General features: G+C 54.7%; 1 protein-coding gene across 1 annotated transcript; it reads right to left on the reverse strand.

Moving 5' to 3' along the window:
- Positions 1-5,143: 5,143 nt before the first annotated feature.
- On the reverse strand, positions 5,144-11,605 carry HEYL (hes related family bHLH transcription factor with YRPW motif like). Its single transcript, XM_062509218.1, has 5 exons — positions 11,526-11,605; positions 8,151-8,217; positions 7,701-7,784; positions 7,179-7,260; positions 5,144-5,811 (listed from the first exon to the last, which is right to left on the reverse strand). The coding sequence occupies exons 1-5, from the start codon at positions 11,603-11,605 to the stop codon at positions 5,144-5,146; spliced, it is 981 nt and encodes a 326-aa protein (XP_062365202.1).
- Positions 11,606-18,919: the final 7,314 nt, after the last annotated feature.

The following is an 18,919-nucleotide window of genomic DNA, read 5'->3' on the forward strand; positions in this document are numbered from 1 at the left end:
GCTGGAGCTGAGCCTGGTCAGGCTGGGGAAGGGAGGGCTGAGAGGGGATCCCACAAATCCATAAAATATCCAATACCAGAGGATGTCCTTGGGGATACCACCACCAGAGGATGGTGCCAGACTGCCCATTGTTGCCCAGCAAGGAGCATAAACTAAAACGTAAGTTTTACCTCAGTGTTTACACAGGTTTAGGGACAAACTCCCCTGTGGACAGCTGGCAGAGAGATGGATCCATACAACAGAAAAACCCCAGAAGAGATTTTGGGGTTGTTTTTCCTCCCACCCCATTCTACATGTGCCGATGTTTCACAGGGCAGATCGATCCCACCATAAAACACAAAAAAAAAAATCCAGGGAAGCCTCCTGAGGAGAGCAGGGCCATGGGGCTGGGACCAGGGCAAGGAGAGGAATGCTCCAGAAGAGCAAAGAATTCCTCTGGGATCGTTCTTCTCACTGCTCTGAGCTCTGGTTTTAGAGGTGTCGCTAGCAGAGGGATGAGGAGCGGTTGGAGCTGGAGCTGTTCCCACAACCTCCTCCTCTTCTGAGCATCATTTCTCCTCAAATAAGCACAAGTTCCAGCTCCCATCATGGGCTGCCCTGGAACGGGACCAAGGGTCGTGATGTCTCACCATGGGAGCGAGCTGTCAGTCCCTCTTCCCAGGGTGAGGCTTAAACAGCTCCCAACAGAAAGCTGCTGGAATGGGAGAGGGATTCACCCCCTCTTCTGCTGCTGTCCCGTGGCTTCACGTTCACGAGATCAGCTCCAGGGAGACCCATAATTATCTATTTCCAGCATCTTCAGCAGAGCGTGAGGACATGGCAGTGCAGGATTCAGTGATTCATCAGTGACCTTCAGGCTGTCCTGTTAAGGGGGACTAAGATAGTCTGTAGACACTGGTTAGCTGGGCATTGTGGCTTTTCAGTTGTTAAATTGCCTTTAATTTGCGTTAAAAGCGGGTTACAATGTTATCATAAAAATGGGGTATGGTATCTTCCCCTTCACTACAGTGGAATAATCAAGAGTAGCAGAATAAGGGTAAAAATAGCAAAGCAAATTGTAGCGATTTGCAAAATTTTCTGTCTTGAAAAACACAAGCGGCACAAATCCTCCTCCTCCCAGTCTCCTCATTCTCCCAACAGCAAGGCCACACTGGTGGGATCACACCTGCCACTGTTTTGTGCTTGGTCCTTCACAGCTGGCACCTCCTCCGCTGGGAAACCGGGGACTGACACAGGCATGTCGCTGTGGAAGTGTTCAGCTCCTGCTTTGACAGCTAAAGTCAAAACACAGCCCAGCTCAAAGAGCGTGTTTCCACATAAAACGCCCTTTGGCTGCAGCAGCCGCTGTGGCTGATTTGAAGCATATTGAGTGACATTTTGTGCTCCTTCCCAGGGGACTCTGTGCAGACAGCCACAGTCCTGTGTCCTGCTCCATCCTTTTCACTCTCCACACAGCCTGATAGGCTGGGGGTACAAAACTGCCCCAGGGACCCCACTGCTCTTGGTGCCCTCAACACACGAGTGCAGCTGCTCCTGGTGACCAGCGATAGCTGAGATCCTCCCAGCCGGCCCTCTCAGCACCTTCAGCAGCGCCTGGAGCACAGGGGACATGTGTTCATGGCTTTATCTCTCCAATCCATCCTCACCGATGGTGCTGGTGGGTGACCCATCCATCATCCAGAGTCTGTGTCTGAGCTGGGCCTCAGTCGTTGGTGGTCACCCTAAAACATCACCCAGCTCTCAGCAGGTTTTCAACCAAACGCTGCCCCCGGTTTAGGATTTCTCCTCCACGGCTTTAGGATTTCACCAGCAGATGGCAGGGCGGGATTGCTCCACGAGCAGAGAGGAGGGAGAACATTTCACCCAGGGCAGACAGCAGCAGAATGGAGATAAAACAATATTTTCATACAGGGGATTTTGGGAGAGCAGGGCTCGCTCCTGGAGCACCTGCTGCACAGCAGATCTCCCACAGCCTGGGAGTGTCCCTGTCCCCTCCAAGCTCGTTCATCAGGACCCTGTTTTGTTCCAGCCGTGTTGGGGTGGAAGCCTTGTTTAACATCGCCGTGCCACCGAGCAGCCCCAGCCCACGCCTTCCCACAGGCCTCTCCATCAGGATTTTTTTTTTTTTTTTTTTTTTTTTTGCCTGAAGAAAAAGGATGAAGGGAGTGCACGGATAGTTCGGGGATTTCCCCTGCAGGGTAGATCAAAAGTTTGTCAGGATGTATTAAAGAAAACCCTGGGAAAAATAATAATAATAATAAAAAAAATGAAGCTGCAATCCCAAGCTACCACTGTATAATCACCATGTTGCTATGGGGAGAAAACCCCACAGGCCCTTCCACCCACCCTGGCTCCTGTTTGATCCGCAGAGATCAGGAAGTGGGTTTTGGTTTTTTTCTCCCCACTGTCTCTGTTTTGTTTTAGCACTGTAGCCCGCGGGGCTGGTTGGTGTGCCTGCCTCCCACGGAGGGTAATTTTTTTGGTTCCTCTCTCTGGCCGAGGCCACACCAGAGCACTGAGCTCCCACCACCGCCTCCAGCCGGGTCAGGGCAGCCCAGTCATCAATAGCCCTATTATTGCTCTTGAAGTTTCTCCCCGCTTCCAGACGGATGCTGCATTACTCCATCACAGCTGCAGTTGCTCCCTTCCAGCAATTCCCCACACAGCACTTAAGGAAGGGATTTATGGGCGGTTTTGAAAGGCATTTTGCAGCCAGGAGGAGTTATGGGAAAGGAAGTTGAATTCCCACCATTCCCCAGTAAAATTCTCCCAAGCATCTTTCACGAAGAGGGATCATTTACTGGTCTTTTCCTCAAAACAGAGACAGGCTCTCAGCTGTGGCTCTTTGTTTAGTCCAAAGTGTTTCCCAACAGAGATGCCACAGGGGTCATTCTGGTCCTGCCTGCAAAGGGTCAGCAAAGCAGGGCGAGCCCTCAGTCTGGCTGCAAGGTTCTGCTGGACCTCATCAGTGTTCCCTGACACGTTTGTAGACCCTAAATGAAATTATTTCTTCTCAAGTGATGGATTATTGCCAATCTCAGGGCAAGCCTTGGTGAATACCCAGCTGATTTTGACTAGTTTTCCAAAGTAAAAAGTCTTGGGGCCAGAATGACCAAGAGCTATAAAACAATCAGAGGGGGATGTCACCTTAAAAGCTGCATCTTACCTTTTGGTTTTTTTAAGCTTTTCAGGAACCAAAACCTGCCACAAAATTACTCATCAATGACCTTCACAGCTCCAGGCAGGCTGAATGAGCAGATCAGATTCACTTCAACACTACATTTCATAACCAGGACAGGGGTTTGAAAGACTTTATTTGACACCTTTGCTGATGTCACAGCTCGTGAATCTAAGAGCACTGCACAGTGTAAAGTGAGGCCGTGAGCTCTAGTGCACAAACCAGCTGCAGGAACAGCCAGGGTCCCGAGGATTTCCCTCCTGTGACTTTATTTAAAGGGAATATGCTGTTCCGGGCTGATTCCAGCACTTGAGGACAAGGGTGAGAAGCAGCAGAGGCATTTCTGTGTGCTAAGTGCAATGACTTCCATCAAAACAACTGGGAGGGACTCACTTCCCAAACAATGGCAGACACATACATTGACATGCACATGGCAGATACCATCTGCAGGAAGGAAAACAACAGCTCATCCACACAGCCCAACCGGCTGCACCTCTGACCTGAGGCATGGGAAGAGTTTCTCCCATTCAAAAGAGATCTTCTCCCTCTTTTTTACCTTTCTTTGCACTGGCCTTTTCTCTCTTTTCATGAGTGCTGTAGAGCTGGGTAAGGGTTGGGCATGCAGTTGGGTCCAGAATATTCCACACATGTATCCCAGTAAGTCAAGGCACAAATGCAGGGAGCTGTTCAGGTGAGGGGGAGCACTGGGACATCCTGCCCTGCCACCACAGGACATGGCACGGGGACAGGGTGGCTTGAAAGCTTCAAATTACTGTTCTTTCTGCCCAAAGAAGCAAGGAGGGGAGTCCAGCTGCAGGAGCAGAGGTGTGATCTGCTGTGTCAGTCACCTAGGGCCACACAGGGCAAGGCAGGGAGAGCTCTCAGGACAAGTGCAGTGACACCTCAGTGGGTTTTGGTCCCGGCCCAGGGAGGGGGATGAGAGGTCTGAGACTAAAACATGGTGCTGGAGAAAGAAAACAGAGACATTGTGGGAGGGGAGAACAAGGGAGGCACTTCAAATTCAGGCTGCCCCAACCCATTTTCCCCGTTTGCAGTCACAGCTGTTCAGCAGGGGGTGGAGGAGAGACAGCTCCAGCAGGGAAGCTGGCAGAGGGAAAGGCATTTTCTTCTCACTTTGGCCATCAGAGCCTTCCCCTTCATGACAGGCATCCCTTTGAAATCCTCTGTCACACCTCGGTGTGGGGCAGGGGCTGTGCCTGGGCAGCCTGGCTGGCTGCTCTGGCAGGATTTGTGCCAGGAACCCAGTGCAGGCCCTGCAGCCACAGCAGGATTTCAGCTGGGCTGTGGGAACGAGCCCTGCTAAGCCTCTGCCTCACTCCACCTTAAGGGCACATAAGTGGGAAAAGCTGGTAATGCGGAGAGGAAAGCACAGGGATTAGCAAGCAGCCAGTTCTTTTTGGGAGCTGGGGGGGCTGGAGCCTGCCTTGTGGGTGCCAGAAGTACTGAGCATGGGGTGTGAGCTGTGTCCATCCCACCACACCAAAATTAGGTGCTGCAGCTGGGGGAATGCGTCGCAGGGAATCAGCACGAGCAAGTCTGGCTGGCAGCTCCGAGTCCCCAGGGAAATAAAGACAGTATTTCAAGGCTGGCTGTTTTCCAAAGGAGAGCAAGGCTGGGTTCTGCAGAAGGGTTTGCTGGAGGAGGAACAGAGTTGGAATCTCTGTGTGTCCCCTCCCTCGTAGCCAGAAGGGTCTGGAGCGTGGCCTCGTGCAGACAAGGGAATGCAACTGGATGTGATTTAGGTTTGCAGGCGTCACGAGGGAGAGGACGTGTGATGGTGAGGCGAGGACGGCGGTGCAAGGAGGGAAGGAAGAGCAGAGAGAATTTTCTCAGTGGATCCTTGGCTTCTGCAAAGCAGGAAAGATGCCTTTTCAACTGAGTTCGTTCTCAGCCCTGTGGGCGATGAGCGCTGCAGAACTCCTGTCTCCGGAGGGGAAGGGAGGGTCAGAAAGCCCCGATTTCCGTCGCCCAGGAGCGGCAGATCCTGGATGTCCCAACCCTGATCCCTGGTCCCTGCGCAGCAGTGCCCAAGACAGGAGGTGCCACGTAAGCTGGTGGCACAGGGATGCCAGCAGAGGCTGGGGAAAAGAGGAATGTGGCGATTTGGCTGCTCTTGGATGAGCCCTCTCTCAGTGCTCCCGCTGGCGAAGGCATCCTGGGCACGGCTGACACGGCTGTGGCTGAGCCAGCACCCCGAGCCCTCCGGCTGGAGGATCCCATCCTGCTGGCCAAGAAGCTCCGGCGGGACGGCAGCATCTCTCCAGGGACACGGCGGAGAGGGGCTGGCCTCACTGCAGGGCTGGGGTAAGCCAGGGAAGATGCAGTCAAAACAACCGGAGCGGGAGCAGCCTCCCTCCTGGGGATCTGCACAGGGCCAGCAGCACCGTGCAGGAAGGACCACGGCCAGGTCTGGATGGGCAGCAGGGATGTGGCCACGGGCGAAGGCTCCATTTCTGCCACGTAATTATTGAGGTGGGAGAGGAGTCGCAGCCGGATGGGGTCGGCAGCGTTTTGGCCCTCGAGGATGCCCAGGTACCTGACAACTTCGGTGAGACACTCACGGAAACCGATGCTTCTGTAATCCACAGCCAGAGCCCGGGCATCCAGGAAGCCTGGAGGGAGAGGACATGGGTGACAGTAAGGCCGTGCAGGGCTCAGGAATGTGCTTGGATTTCACTACCCTCTCTAATGCACTGTGTGTTTCACTTGAGGCACTTTGCTGCCGTGTGATATTCCTGAAGCAGGCAGCCAAGTGGGTGTCCCAAGGGACTGGACATGAGAGCCGGCATCTGTGGTTATCTCACCAGGATAAACCCACCAGGGTCAGGGAGCCTCTCACTCCGTGTGAGACCAGTAAGAGGTTTCATTAGCTGTGCTCAGGAAGGAAGAATTTGTTCCTATTGGATTCTATCACTTATCACTGCTGGAGACATGGCTGTAGGCTAGATGGGCACTGAGACTGGGGATCTGCCTTTGCCAGTGGGATATTCCACTCAACACACAGCTTAGCAGCACTTCCCTCTGCCTGGCTCCCAAAATTTACACTCCCTTTAAACCAGTGTCACAGGGCAGTGGCAGAACCAAAACAGCTGAGCTGAGAAAGCTCAAAGCCACAGAAATCAGCAACCAACTGCTGATTTTCAGGCTTCTGCTCCCAACTTGCAGCTTCATGAGACCATAAGCAATAAAGCAGAGAATGTCACAGCACAGTGAAGTGCTGGACCACTGTGCTTGACGGGGTCTCTCGTGACAATACAGCTCTTTGTTGCAGTGCAGTCAAACTGAATATCTAAACAAATGTTCCAGACCAAGTTACAGCCCTGAACCAAAGCCTGGATGCCAGCAATGTCCCCAGCAAGCCAAAACTGGGTGGTAAGCAAGCCAGAGGCTTCTTTACTGGAGCTGTGATCTCCATCCTGTTAACTGGAACAGGACAGAGGGTCTGTACTGAGGTCTCAGTACAAATAAGACCTTTGTTGAATTTTGCACAGGGCTCCCTCTCTCTTCTTATAACAACCAAGAGACACACACACAAACCAAAAAAAAAAAAAAAAAAAAAAAAGAACAGAAAAGGAAAAAAAGCCTTGTTTATTTGCAGAGTCCTCATGCAGAATTCAGCCTCCACAGGAAATGTATCCCAGGGAGGAGGTAAAGAGTTTAATATGGTTTTTCTGGAAGCAGGCTCCATTTCTGAGCGGGAATAAACGAGTCCCTGGCAAAACAGCTTTTAGCAGGAGAATGACACCAACAGTGCTGTCCCTGTGGGGGTGGAGGTTTGCCATCCCACCTACCCCAGTCTCCCAAATGGATGCATGGGATGCTGACCCATCTGTAGGAGCATACCCATCTGCCCTACCTCAAAGGGTATTTCCCTTGGAAAGCAGGCAGAGCTGGCTGGAGGCAGCTGCTGCTGATGGGGAATTTTCCTTCCAGGTTTGCACCTCCACTTCACCCATGTGCTCATAAGAGCAGCTCTTACCTGTTCCTCCTGTGGCATGAAGCATTTTTAAGTGATCCACTGTCATTTGGAGAATTTCTGCCTTCTCCAGCTTGGAAGACCCCTGTGTTGGGAGCAGAAAGGAAAAGCCATTTGTCATTTTATGGTCCAGGGTCTTGTGCCTCTCAGGAGTCGGGGTCTGACCAACAATGTCCTCCCTGAAGCCAAGGAGTGCTCAGAACAGCACAGGGCATCCACCAGGGCTCTGTTTTTTACATCAAGTGAGCAGAAAAAAGAGCTCCTTCCCAATGCAGATTGAAAAATCCCCATTTCTGTGCTTCCTCATATCTGCAAAACCATTCCTAGATTGAATTTATCCTCCCCAGGGCTCCTGAATGTTTGCTAATATCATTCCACCACCCCATTTCCACCACCTACTTACTCCCTGGAGTGAGGATAATAAGAAAGGCATAGCCTTGCTCTGGACTTCCTCATTCTGGGGGCTGTACCCCAAACCCTGCAGCCCTCAGGGAGGGCACCAGGGGCTCCCAAAAAAACACTCACCTGTTTCTCAAAGGCTGTGGGCACCAGGCGCCGCAGCTCCGAGAGGCTGCTGTTGATGCGGTCACGGCGCCGCTTCTCGATGATCTGTGGGAGATTTCCAAGCAGACAGAAGAAACCACAGTCACTTACAGGCACAGCTCACAGATCTAGAGCCCTCCAGGTGCTTTGGAAGGGCCGTGTGTGTGAATGTTTTGGGGTGCAAAAGTTGAGCGAAGAAATGTGAACTGGAGTGTTAAGCCCTGGTGAGATTGCTCTCCCTTTTTCTGTCAGGTTTGAGGCCAAATCTCTGGGGAAAAAAGAATTGGAATTGGGGAGAGTTCTGCAGGAGGTGGAACAGGAGGGGTGTAAAAGTGATTTTTATAGTAAGGACAGGTAAACAGCCCCCCCAGGCACACAGGGCCAGCCTGACCAGAGGACACAGCTGCCCTGGTCACCATAAAGGACACTCACCCCTCTCCTCTTCTTCCTGGCTTGTATCTGAGATGTCGTGGTGGGAGACACAGACCTGGAAACGTGGCTGGAAAGGAAGGAGAGGGGATCACTTCTGGCTGGAGAGCAATCTCAGTTGCACATATGTTCTACACACGTTTGCCATCTGCAGTTTCCTCCCTCCACCCCAAAAAATGTCTTCTGTGGTTCCCATCTCATTTTCATCCACAACACAGAGCTCAGGAATTGGGGATGGGGAGCAAAGCAGAGACTTGAATCCCACTCTCTCCCCTCTGAGAATCTCCCACCAGCCTGGGACAGATTTCTGCACCAAACTGTCCACTCATTCCCAGGCAGAATTCTTCAATCCCAACTAGTGATGGCATCTCCACGGGGATGGAAAAGCAGCGCTCTGAGCTCTGGAGTCACAGCCTTTTTTCCTCCATGTGTGAACCTCCCGTCTCTCGTGTCTGAGCCTGCCCTGTCTGCAGGGCTTTGCATCTCAGAGCCACGATAGCAGGAGGGATCCGAGTTCTGGGATCCGAGCTCCCACCCAGGGAGGGCTGGCTGCTCCTCAGGGTGAGGCCAGTGGTGGCACTGATGTGGTTTCTGAGGGCTTCCCAGAGAATAGCTTCCCAAACCACAATTCTCGGGGTGGGCTGGGATGTTCTGAACTCAGGGACACCCCTGAACCATTCAGAGAGGGGCCAGGAGCTGGGCAGGGAGGACACCTGGCAGGAGGTGACAGAGCAGGGACCCTCCTGCTGGCTCACAGCTCTGCTCAGGGGAGGAGAGACATCATGGGGACAATCTAAGGAACGGGGCCCCACAAACCACCCTGTGCCTGCCAGACTAAAGGCACCAAAGGTCAGCACTAGACATGCAGAGGGAGGCAAAGTTCAACCCTTAGGTCCCCATGGAGGTGAAGTCTCCATAACCATGGATAACCGAGCGTGGGAAACTCCCTGCAGCAAGACCCCATGGCTGAGGAGGGGGGATGAGGCTGGCTGGGCCACCTCCCACCTCCCCCAAGCAGGGTTTGTCCCTCTGGAAAGTGCAGCTGGCTCAGGGCTGTTGCTGTGCCTTACGAAATTCGGAGCAGGGATGTGCACACGCACCCGCCTGCAATCCCAGCCCAGTACAACACAGAGACCAGAGTTCGTGTCAGACACTCAAATCTGGGACAGGAACACTTGAGTTCACCCCGAACCAAATGTTGTTCAGTTTGACAAAGCATTTTAATAAGTGTCTATTAAGGATTTTCCTGCACAAGACAGTGCTGTCTGCAGCAAGCCGAAAACTAGACTCAGCTCAGCCTATTAAAAATAGACCCAAGCAAGGCACTTTCAGAAGTGGTTTTACACAATAACACGTTCTCCTACTGCCTGCTCTGCTCATCTCCATACAGGTCCCCTATTTGAATGTCTGCTGGGTGGGCTCTCTCTGGGCTGAGGTACTGGCTGGCTCCACAAGTACTAACATGCGTCGCCAGCTACACAGACACACACAGAATGAGTAATTTTGATGTGAAAATGGGCTCTGTATGGACACCAGGGTGCAGGGGGTAGGTGCTGAATTCACCTGGAGATGCAAAGCAGGCATCCAAAGAAGAATAGTGATTTTTGAAATTCTTTGTAGAGCGGTCTTTGTGAGCTTCAGGTCCAGATGTGGATATCAATACCCACCTCACTGCAAAATGTATTTTACAAATAAATCTGGTGGATTTGAATCACATACAAGATAGCGTGGGTATATTCTCCGGTGATTAAAATTTCAGCATTGCTCTTTGCTTAGCATAGCTTTGGCTGTGAACTGAGCAGATCTTGCACTTCTGCAGTGACCCCAGAGCCTAAACTTGCTCCACGCACTGATCCAAGCCTCACACCCGGCGTGACTCATCCCCTCACTACAGGGAAACTGGTTTGCCCAAACCACTCAGCCCATGGGTAATGGGCTGGGAACCCCAGCTAGGCAGCCTCTCTCTGCTCTAATCACTCCTCCTCACTCCCCACCTGGAAGTGTTTGATTTTTCTGGGTACACCAGCATCCCATGCAGGCATTACTTGGGGTGTGACCTCAGCAGGGCAGGAATAGCTCTTTTGGCCTGAGGAACATGAGGAACAACATCCACCTATACAAATATCACCAGATCACAGCCAGCCTGGTTCTACCACTGCCTAGAGAAGACAAACACATTAGCAGCACCAGAGAGAGATTAAAAGTTCATCATTACTGGTCACCAAAATAAAATATTGTGATGATAATTCCAGTATTTTATCCCTCAGGGTCCTATGGACTCTGTGCTGCACTGATGTGAAGAGGTGGCATGTATTTCACCTGCAGCAGGAAAACAGCTTAAATATTGATGCACTTCAGCATAAGGGCTCAGGGAATTTCTGCAGGACATTTTGTGTAAGACGTGCCCGACTCTGCTGTGACTGTATCAGAAACAGATTCATGAATTTAGTCCCATGAGAACCTGAGCCTGGCACCAGCCAGGCAGTTTCCCTGCTCAGGATACCAAAGAGCAAGAGGGAATGAATTAATCCAAGGCCTCACTGGACACAGAGGGAGGGGGGGACACTTGGCTACTGAAACAAGAATTCAAAAGCAGCTGATTTTTGGATGGGAACAAATAACAGAGACTTTCCTTCATCCCCTGCGCCGCCTGCACCCTCGGAGCTTGAGAGGGCTGACCCAGCCTGGGAACCTGGGGTGCCCGGGGAACTCGGGGAAGCCTGAGGGCATCGCCTGGGGAGCCATACACGAGTCCTGTCCTCACCATTCCACCACAAACAGCAAAGCCCCGGAGCTGAAAGGACAGGTCAGCAGCCATGGGACAGAGCCTACGAACTGCGCTGCCGAGGGGCACCAGGGCAGCCCTTCCTTCCCTAACACATCACAGCCCCAGCTGGTGCCTTATGAATGCACCAGCAGAGCAGAAGTGGTTTTCTCATGCAAAACATCTCTCGGTTTCTTTCACATTCCCTGGGAGCCCTCAGGTTGCCGGGAGCGCAGGGGTGTGGGTGCCTGTGCTCTGGGGGGCGCACAAAACAGGCTCCTAATGCCCTTCTCCCACCTGGCAGGAGAAGCCACCGCACTGGCTTTAAATGGGATTCTCTTGAAGTCCCTAACACAGCTTTAACATTTGTACGGTCAGCGCCTCTGCCAGCACCAGTCCTGGCCGGCACTCTGGGGTCATCCTGCCGGTCCCCGCAGGACCAGCCCGACCCCCGAGGGGTTAAGCGAGGTGCGAGGGACTCCCGGAGCAGCCTTGGCAGAGCCGGTGCCCTCCCGTGCCCCGGCAGGCACCGAGCGCTGCCTCCCCGAGCAGTTCGGGTGGCGGAGCGGCGCCGGGACCCCAAAAAACCCGCGTGGGACGGAGCCTGCCCTCACCTGTACTCCTCCTCCCGGCCCACGTCGATGGTGCCGTCAGACTCCGTGTCGGACGAGCTCTCCTCGCAGAGCCGCTTCATCCTGCCGGGTGGAGAGGCCGGTGGGCTCGGCGAGGTTGCCCCACGCGTGGCCACGGTGGCCACCACCGTGCTTGCCCGCTGCGCTCGGGGCAATGCTCTGTCCCTGCCCGGGCTCCGCCGCTCCGGCCTCGCACGGCTCCTCCCCTGCCCGCTGTGCCTCTCCCACCCCCGGCTCTCCTTCCCCGGCTCCCTCCCGGCACGTCCCCACCTCCCGGGTAATGGGTTAATGAGCCACCATCTCCCGGGAGTGACGGATTACGCGGCCGCGCCGGCGCTCCCCGGTTCCCAGGGCCCCCCCTCGCCCCCCTCCCGCTCGCTGGTCGAAATCCCAAGTCTTCCTGTAAAAGGAACAGTCTGTGTGAACCGTCTCATGTCCCCCCCCTCCTGCCCACGGCCCCCCTTTCCACCCGCTGCACATTGGCCTCGGCCCCAGTTTAAAGGGACCAGTGACCTCACTGGCAACAGAAAACCGTGGGAAAGAGATGGGACTGATAAAGCCTTGAGTTGTTTCAGGGAAAAATCAACATCCAGCCCCACACGCACACACATGTCTGCCCGGCTCCGCGCGGCGCAGGCACTTCGCAGGCTCACGATTCCGATGGAAACCGCCTTGTTGGAAGCGCGCTGCTCTTTGAGGACACCCATCAAAGGGCCCTCGACTGGCATTCACCAGCGGCCACTGCCGAGGGCCGGGGTGGCAGCGGTGGCACCGTGCTCGGGGCTGGTGGTCCAGCCAGGAGCTCGGCCCCGCTGCCAAGCTCCCACAGCCTTGGAGCCTCTTCAAGTGCCAGCTCACGGCGCTGCCAGGGCATTTGACACCTACCCTGTGAGACAAGCCCAGCTTCAGGCTTTGTAGGATGAATCGTTGTTTTGTGGACTTTTTTCCAAAATGTTGGAAACTTTAACCCACAGCGCAGCATCGGGCGAGCATCTCCCTTTTCCCTGCTCTTGCAGGAAGGAGGCAGGAATCTGTTTTTCAGAGCCCTACGCTGCTAAAATCCCCCAAGGCAGCAAAAATGTGTGCGTGTGGGAGAGAGACGGAGAGAAGGGAGGAGGGAGAGCGCTGGAGTGGAGGTTCCCAGTACGAAAATAATGCCTTTTATTTTGAAGAAAATAATCAGCGCTGAGATCTGGCAACACGTGGGTTTCCCAAAGCCCTTCTGCAGAGACCGTGGTGGTGATAAGAGCTCGTCGCCGTTCGGGCCAGCCAAGCCACCCGTGGCCTCCTGGGCTGCTCCCTATCTCCCTCAGCCATCTCTGCCAGCTCACCCACGCTGCACCCAACACCGACGTGTCTGCAATTCCCCCCGCACTTCGCCAGCAGCTCCGGAAAAGCCAAATCCCAGCTCCTGCCTGCCCTTTGCCTACGCCGGCCCCAGCTGAGCAAAGCACACAAACCCCAAACCCCCTCCCAGAGCAGTTTTTGGGGCTGAATCACATCGTCCTCCCTTCTGAAGTGAAGCAACAGGGACCTGAACCAGCCGTCCTGGGCTGGAGTAGAAAGCTGACATCTCGGCAGTGTTTGTAAACTGAAAAAGGGAGTAAAATCTTTGTGTTAGGTCACAGCACTTTGTTACTCTAATTCTGGTGTTTTGTTTTCACTATGAGAAGTGGTCAAGAAGCCGAGCTGTTATTAGCTTACATTTCCAAATGAAAAGTTACTTTGAACCAGAAGAATTAGAAAAGTGTTATTTTAGCAGTTTTGCGACCCGCTCCTCTTCCCTTTCCAAAGTGATTTCAGTTAGAAACACATACATCTCCAAACCAAACTTCCCATAAACATGTGTTTTTGAGAGATTAATACTCTTTCCACTGATAAAACCATTTAAATGGGATCCTGAGATTGGTTGTTTCAGGCTCTCGCTCATATCACAGCAAGCCTGAACCAAGCTGAGCCCAGACCTGCCACAGAGGAACACTTCTTCTCCAATAGAAAAGAATTCACTGTCCAGGCTCCATCTTTTCTGGGCCCTGTCTAAGCATCATTATCTGGGTTCAATTGAAGTGTAATTGGCAACATGTTTTTCTAGGATTACACTTCATTATGAGCAGAGCGGGGGCCCCAAAACCCACTTCTCCTGTAATCGGATCCATTCTCCAGCCTGTACTCCTGGAGAGTCATTTATAATCGACCCCAGGGATCCCAGGGGGGATTGTGAGGGGCATCTGAACCACCCCAGATGGAGCAGAGACCCCTCACGGGATGGCTCAGTGGAGACAACAGGGAAGGATTAAATGGGCTTAGCTTTGTGAGGGGAGCTGGATTTCGGGAATGTCACCAATCCCTGACCTCCCCCACTGCAGGCAAGGGGAGCTGGGATGCAGAAATTTGGGTTCTGCCCCTCTTAGCCTCTTGTTGGGCATCTTGGCAGCCAATTCCCACAGCTGAGTGACCCCGAGAGCAGAACCACAAGCAGTGGGTGACCAACCTGTGCCCAGAGCCGATTTGCTCTTCCCTGGAGAGCTCCAGGCTTTGCCACAGCCAACCCAGGGAATTATCAGAGGAAATCTCTCCCCATGCCCTGAATTAACAGCACTGGCAGTGACTGGGGCTGTTTCCCCTCTGGAATCACAACAAGAGTTGCTGCAATGCCTGTGCCCGTCCCTGGGACCCCTGTGAGACCCTCAGGGACCCAGGAGCTGGTGAGAGCTGTTCCCTGCTCTGGCTGGCTGTGCCTCTCCGTGGTGGGAACTGTTTCCAGGGGATGGGTGTCACGAGGACGGGGCTAAGCCATCCATCACACCCAGCACTAATAGGCTACTCTGCTTCAGAGGCCAAGGAATAAGTGAGCTGCAAAGATTGATGTCCCTTCCCTGCAGCAGGAAAAACTCTCCGGGCCAGGACTGAGGGTGGATCCCTGCCAGGGACCTGGGATTGCCTAGGTTTGCCTGTGCCAGGCCTGTTCTGGGGATGAAGGGCTCCAGACTAAGTGTCCCTGGAGGGGCAATGGTCAGCCCAGACACCAACCCCCCCCCCCCCCCCCCCCCCCCACACACACTGGGACCACGATGCTCTCTCCCCTCCCGCCTTCCCAGCTCTGGGAAATGTCCCAGGAGAGCGGCCAGCTGTGAAAAGCTGCAGCAGCTGGAATGTGGGAGGGAGGGCAAGGCTTCTGGAAAGCCAGAGGCAGCCGAGGAGCAGGACTTTATCTGTTACCTCCCCGTGAACTGACACCTCTGATTTAACCCCGTGCATGCCTGGAATGCCCTGTCCTCACATCTTCAGTCAACATCACCTCCTAACCTCAGGTCCCACCGCCGCCTGCTGTAATTTCCAAAGCAGAGGCCTCACAGGGATGCTGGACAGGATTCCTGGCTGTGGACAGGATGCCTTGCTCTGTGGCTAAGCAGATTCAGCACAGGCCGGAGAACCAGGCAGGGTTTTCAGGAGGTGATTTGGGATGAAAGCGTGGAGGGATGAATACGGTATCACCTCCCTGCTCTGTCAGATCTGGAGCAGGGCCAGGAGAGGATTGTTTGCCGTGGCTCTGCTCCAAGCCAGAGGCACCACAATTGCAAACTCCCCCCCACTTCCCCGGCCCACGCAATCCAGAGCCCGCCCAGCCGACTGCTACGGGCAGTCCAGCGAAGGGAAAAACATTTTCCCACAAACCCGTGGCCTCACCCTTCCCCAGGCAGGGACAGGGCAGATCCTGGAGCTGCAATTCGGTGCTGCCCTCATCACCCTGGCAGGGCTGTCTGTGTCCTCACACCTATTGCCCCACGGCAGGTCTGGGAATGTGGCTCAGCCCTGCAAATCCCATGGGATGGGGCTCCAGGAGGCTGCACCTGCCGAGCTCACAGCTGGGACACCCTGGAGCTGCTGCTGTCCCTTGAGTCTGCGCCACTCTGTGTCACCAGGCCAGTGGAGCTGAGGGACAGCCAGTGACAGGATCACCATCCTGCTCTGGAATCAGCAGAACATCCTGATGGTGGGAAGCCACCAGTGGGTTTCCCCACCCATAATGATGCTGCTGCACCAGACACTCGCTTTACAGAGAAGCCACAAAGAGTGATAATTAATATTGCACCAAACCTGCTGACAGACAGGGTCACTGCTTGTCCAGGAGCCCCCTGAGGTCAGGGCTACCCTGTGGCCACACAGAGTGGTCTGAAGACTTGTTGCCATTGGACATTGTACCCAGAGAGGGTGACGGGGACAAGGTGAGGGTGATGGGGACAAGGTGAGCTGCTGTGACACAGGATGGTCCCCATGACCACTGCAGCTCCGGGTTCCTTGGCTCTCGATGTCAGGGATGGGATGAGCCAGCCCTGGAGGTGCCAGCCCTGCTCCCACCTCTGGCCACTGGAAAACCTTGGATGGCCTTAGGGCTGCACCCTAAGAGGAAACAAGAGGAGCTGGGATGGGAAAACCCGTGGCTGGTGAGGCAAGGTCCTGTCCTTCCCCTGGGGCCAGTCCCCGGGGCTCCGGGCAACACAATGCCTTTGTTTGGGACTTGGCCTTCGCAAGGAGCCCTTCCCTCGCTCAGCCCCAAAACACCAACCCTTCAAAAAGCCTGTCCTCCCCCTCCCCTTCCCCCAGCAATGCTAATGTGCCAGGCCTCTTCTCATGAACCCTGGGAGAGATCAGGCTGGTAGACAGTTTCACCACTTGTTAAATGTGTGTTTAGCGATCTTGTGAGTAGACAAGAACAAATACAAACAAGCCGGGCTGGAGAGCCCCTGCCCCTCCGCCCTGCCTGGAACACAGCAGCCCCAAAGCCTTTCTTCTCTAACCACTTCAAACTTTCATTTCTTCTGAAGCCACAACAAGGCACACTTTGTAAAGCAAATGAGTAAACAGCAACTTTCAGCTTAAAAGGAAAACAAGGGGGAGGGACTGTTTTTAATTACTGGATTTTAAAAAGGGCTTTATTCTGTTAATTGCTTTCTGTTGTAAAATGTTCTCCTGCGCACAGCCCTGGTTCTAGCTGCGTCGCTGCTGGCCAGATGGCACTGCAGAGGCAATGACAGCATGTCCCTGTGCTGCTTGGGTACACGAGTGCCTTTAACATTCAGGGGCATCACCCCCGAGCCCTCCCAGCCTCATGGAAGTGACACGAGGCACCGAGCCCTCGCTCAGACGTGGCCGGTGGTTTGGCATGTTCTAAAGCATCGGCACGCACGGAAAAAGCCTCTGCAGAGTTTCAGGGCGACTTCCCAAAAGGGACTAATTGCTGCTGATTGCCTTGGCTGCGGAGTGGCACCTCCCCAGTCTGCGGCGAGCCCCGATGTTCGTGCGAGGTGCTGAGCTCAGCCCGGTCCCACCCTCTGGATCCGGGCAGGGTGATGGAGCTGCGGGGTCTGGCGTGCGTGGAGGCATGTGGGGCTCTCCGTGTGCTGCAGCCGTGCCAAAAGGATTCCAACTGCAGCCCCCGATGAGCACGACCAGGCTGGGAGAGGCCCCGAGCCCGTGGAAACAGATGGATTAAAAATAGAGAGCTAAGGGATGCACGGATCCTGTGCAGGAACGCCACCAGTGATGTTGTCACCGTGCTGGGGACAGATGGCACAGGGAAGGGGCAGGGAGAGGTGGCTGCGGGAGACTCTTCTCCAATTGGATCTGTCCCAGGAGGGGAAGAATGAGGGAAGAAAATGGAGCAGGGATGGCCTTGGGCTCCTGGCACATGGGGACCCTGAAGCCCTCACTGAACCCTGGGTGCTGCAGGGATTTCCACAAGGCCCTGGATGGCTCAGAGGGAGCCCAGGTAGCACAGGGGGAGAGGAAGAGAGGTTTGTTCCCAATGTGGAGCTCACAGGAGCACACACTCCTTCCTCCCTTGCCGACCTCCGCGAGGGAGCGCAGACATGTGTGGGGAGACAGGGACAAGGAATAGGGGAAGGGATCATCCCCTGGCCCTTCCAACACCAGAGCAGGGGAAGTGCACATCCAGAGGGCTTCCAAAGCCACCAGCTCTCCACCACAGAGGCCCCAGGGTCAGGGATCATGCAGAGTTCAGGACAGAAGCTGGTCCGGGGGGAAGCTGCTCCCTCCAGCACTTGGAGCTCCTGGTTTTGCCTCCTGGCACGGCTCTTCCCACTTAAAGTGTTCCCCCACCAGCACACACTGCTTTTTTTCCATACTGGTGCTTCCCACAGAGTGATTAAAGTTGGGAAAGACCCTTAAAATCGAGTCTAACCATTAACCCAGCACTGCCTGCTCTCCATTAAACCGTGTCCCCGAGTGTTTTTTGAATACTTCCAGGGATGGTGATTCCATCACTGCCCTGGGCAGCTCGTTCCAATGCTCTACACCCCTTTCAGTGAAGATTTTTTTTTCCCCTAATATCCAACCTAAACTTCCCCTGGCACAATTTGATGCTGTTTCCTCTCATCCCTGTCCCTGTTCCCTGACCCTCACCTGGCTGCACCCTCCTGTCAGGGAATTGTGCAAAGCCAGGAGGTCCCTCCTGAGCCTCCTTTTCTCCTGGCTGAGCCCCTTTCCCAGCTCCTCCTCATCCAACTTCTGCCCCATGGAGCTGCTTTGATCAGGGAATCTCCTCCCAAAATACAAACTCAGGAGAGAGCAGTGAGAGCCAGAGGTGCTTCGGAACCCGCCGTGGCCCTGGCATCAGGCAGCTTTTCCTGCCTTTCCCTGCGCCCACCGCAGCAGGGATTCGGCTCCTGCCAGCAGCCAGCAACTGCTGCTAAATGTTCACTTTCTCTAATTGAATAGCAGGAAGTTCAGTCTTGTTCCTGTGCCTTTCAGGCTGTCAGCTGGAACAATCGCCCACCTGTGGCACCACCCCGGGGATATAAATAAGGAACAAAACACAATCGCTGCCCGAGGAATGGCTGGCGTTCCCAGCGGATCTGCAGATCCCTAGTGGCACGGTGCGTGCCCGCACACGGAGAGAGGTGTCTGTGCCACGGCCGGACACACGGACAGCTCCGGGAGCGACTTCCACGCGCTGGGAACGAGCACCCAGCGAGCAGGACGGGATGCACGGAGCGCAGGGTGCTCGGGGAGGAGCGGCGAGAGCGTGTGGAGCTCTGCAAGGACTCTGGTGACAAATCCCATGCCCAGGTTACCGCTCTGCCACCGCTCCCATCCGGCGCTGGGATTATCCGGCAGCTGCCCCGTGTCTCCAGGACAGAGTCCGGCGTGTGCTGGTGGCTCCCTCGCTGCTTTTCCCCCGTTTCTCCGAGCGCTGCCAGAGAGGCTGTGAAGCCAAAAGGCAGCGAGAGCTCTTTCCTGGAGCTGCGCCTCCCTCGCCGCCACCCAAGGCGCTTCCCCGTCACCTCCGGCACTCGCACCATCAGTTCACAGCCGGGCCCCTGCTCCCGCCGGGATGCTCCCGAGGCCGCGGCCGG

Source organism: Cinclus cinclus, chromosome 26 (assembly GCF_963662255.1).
Source record: "Cinclus cinclus chromosome 26, bCinCin1.1, whole genome shotgun sequence".
NCBI lineage: Eukaryota > Metazoa > Chordata > Aves > Passeriformes > Cinclidae > Cinclus > Cinclus cinclus.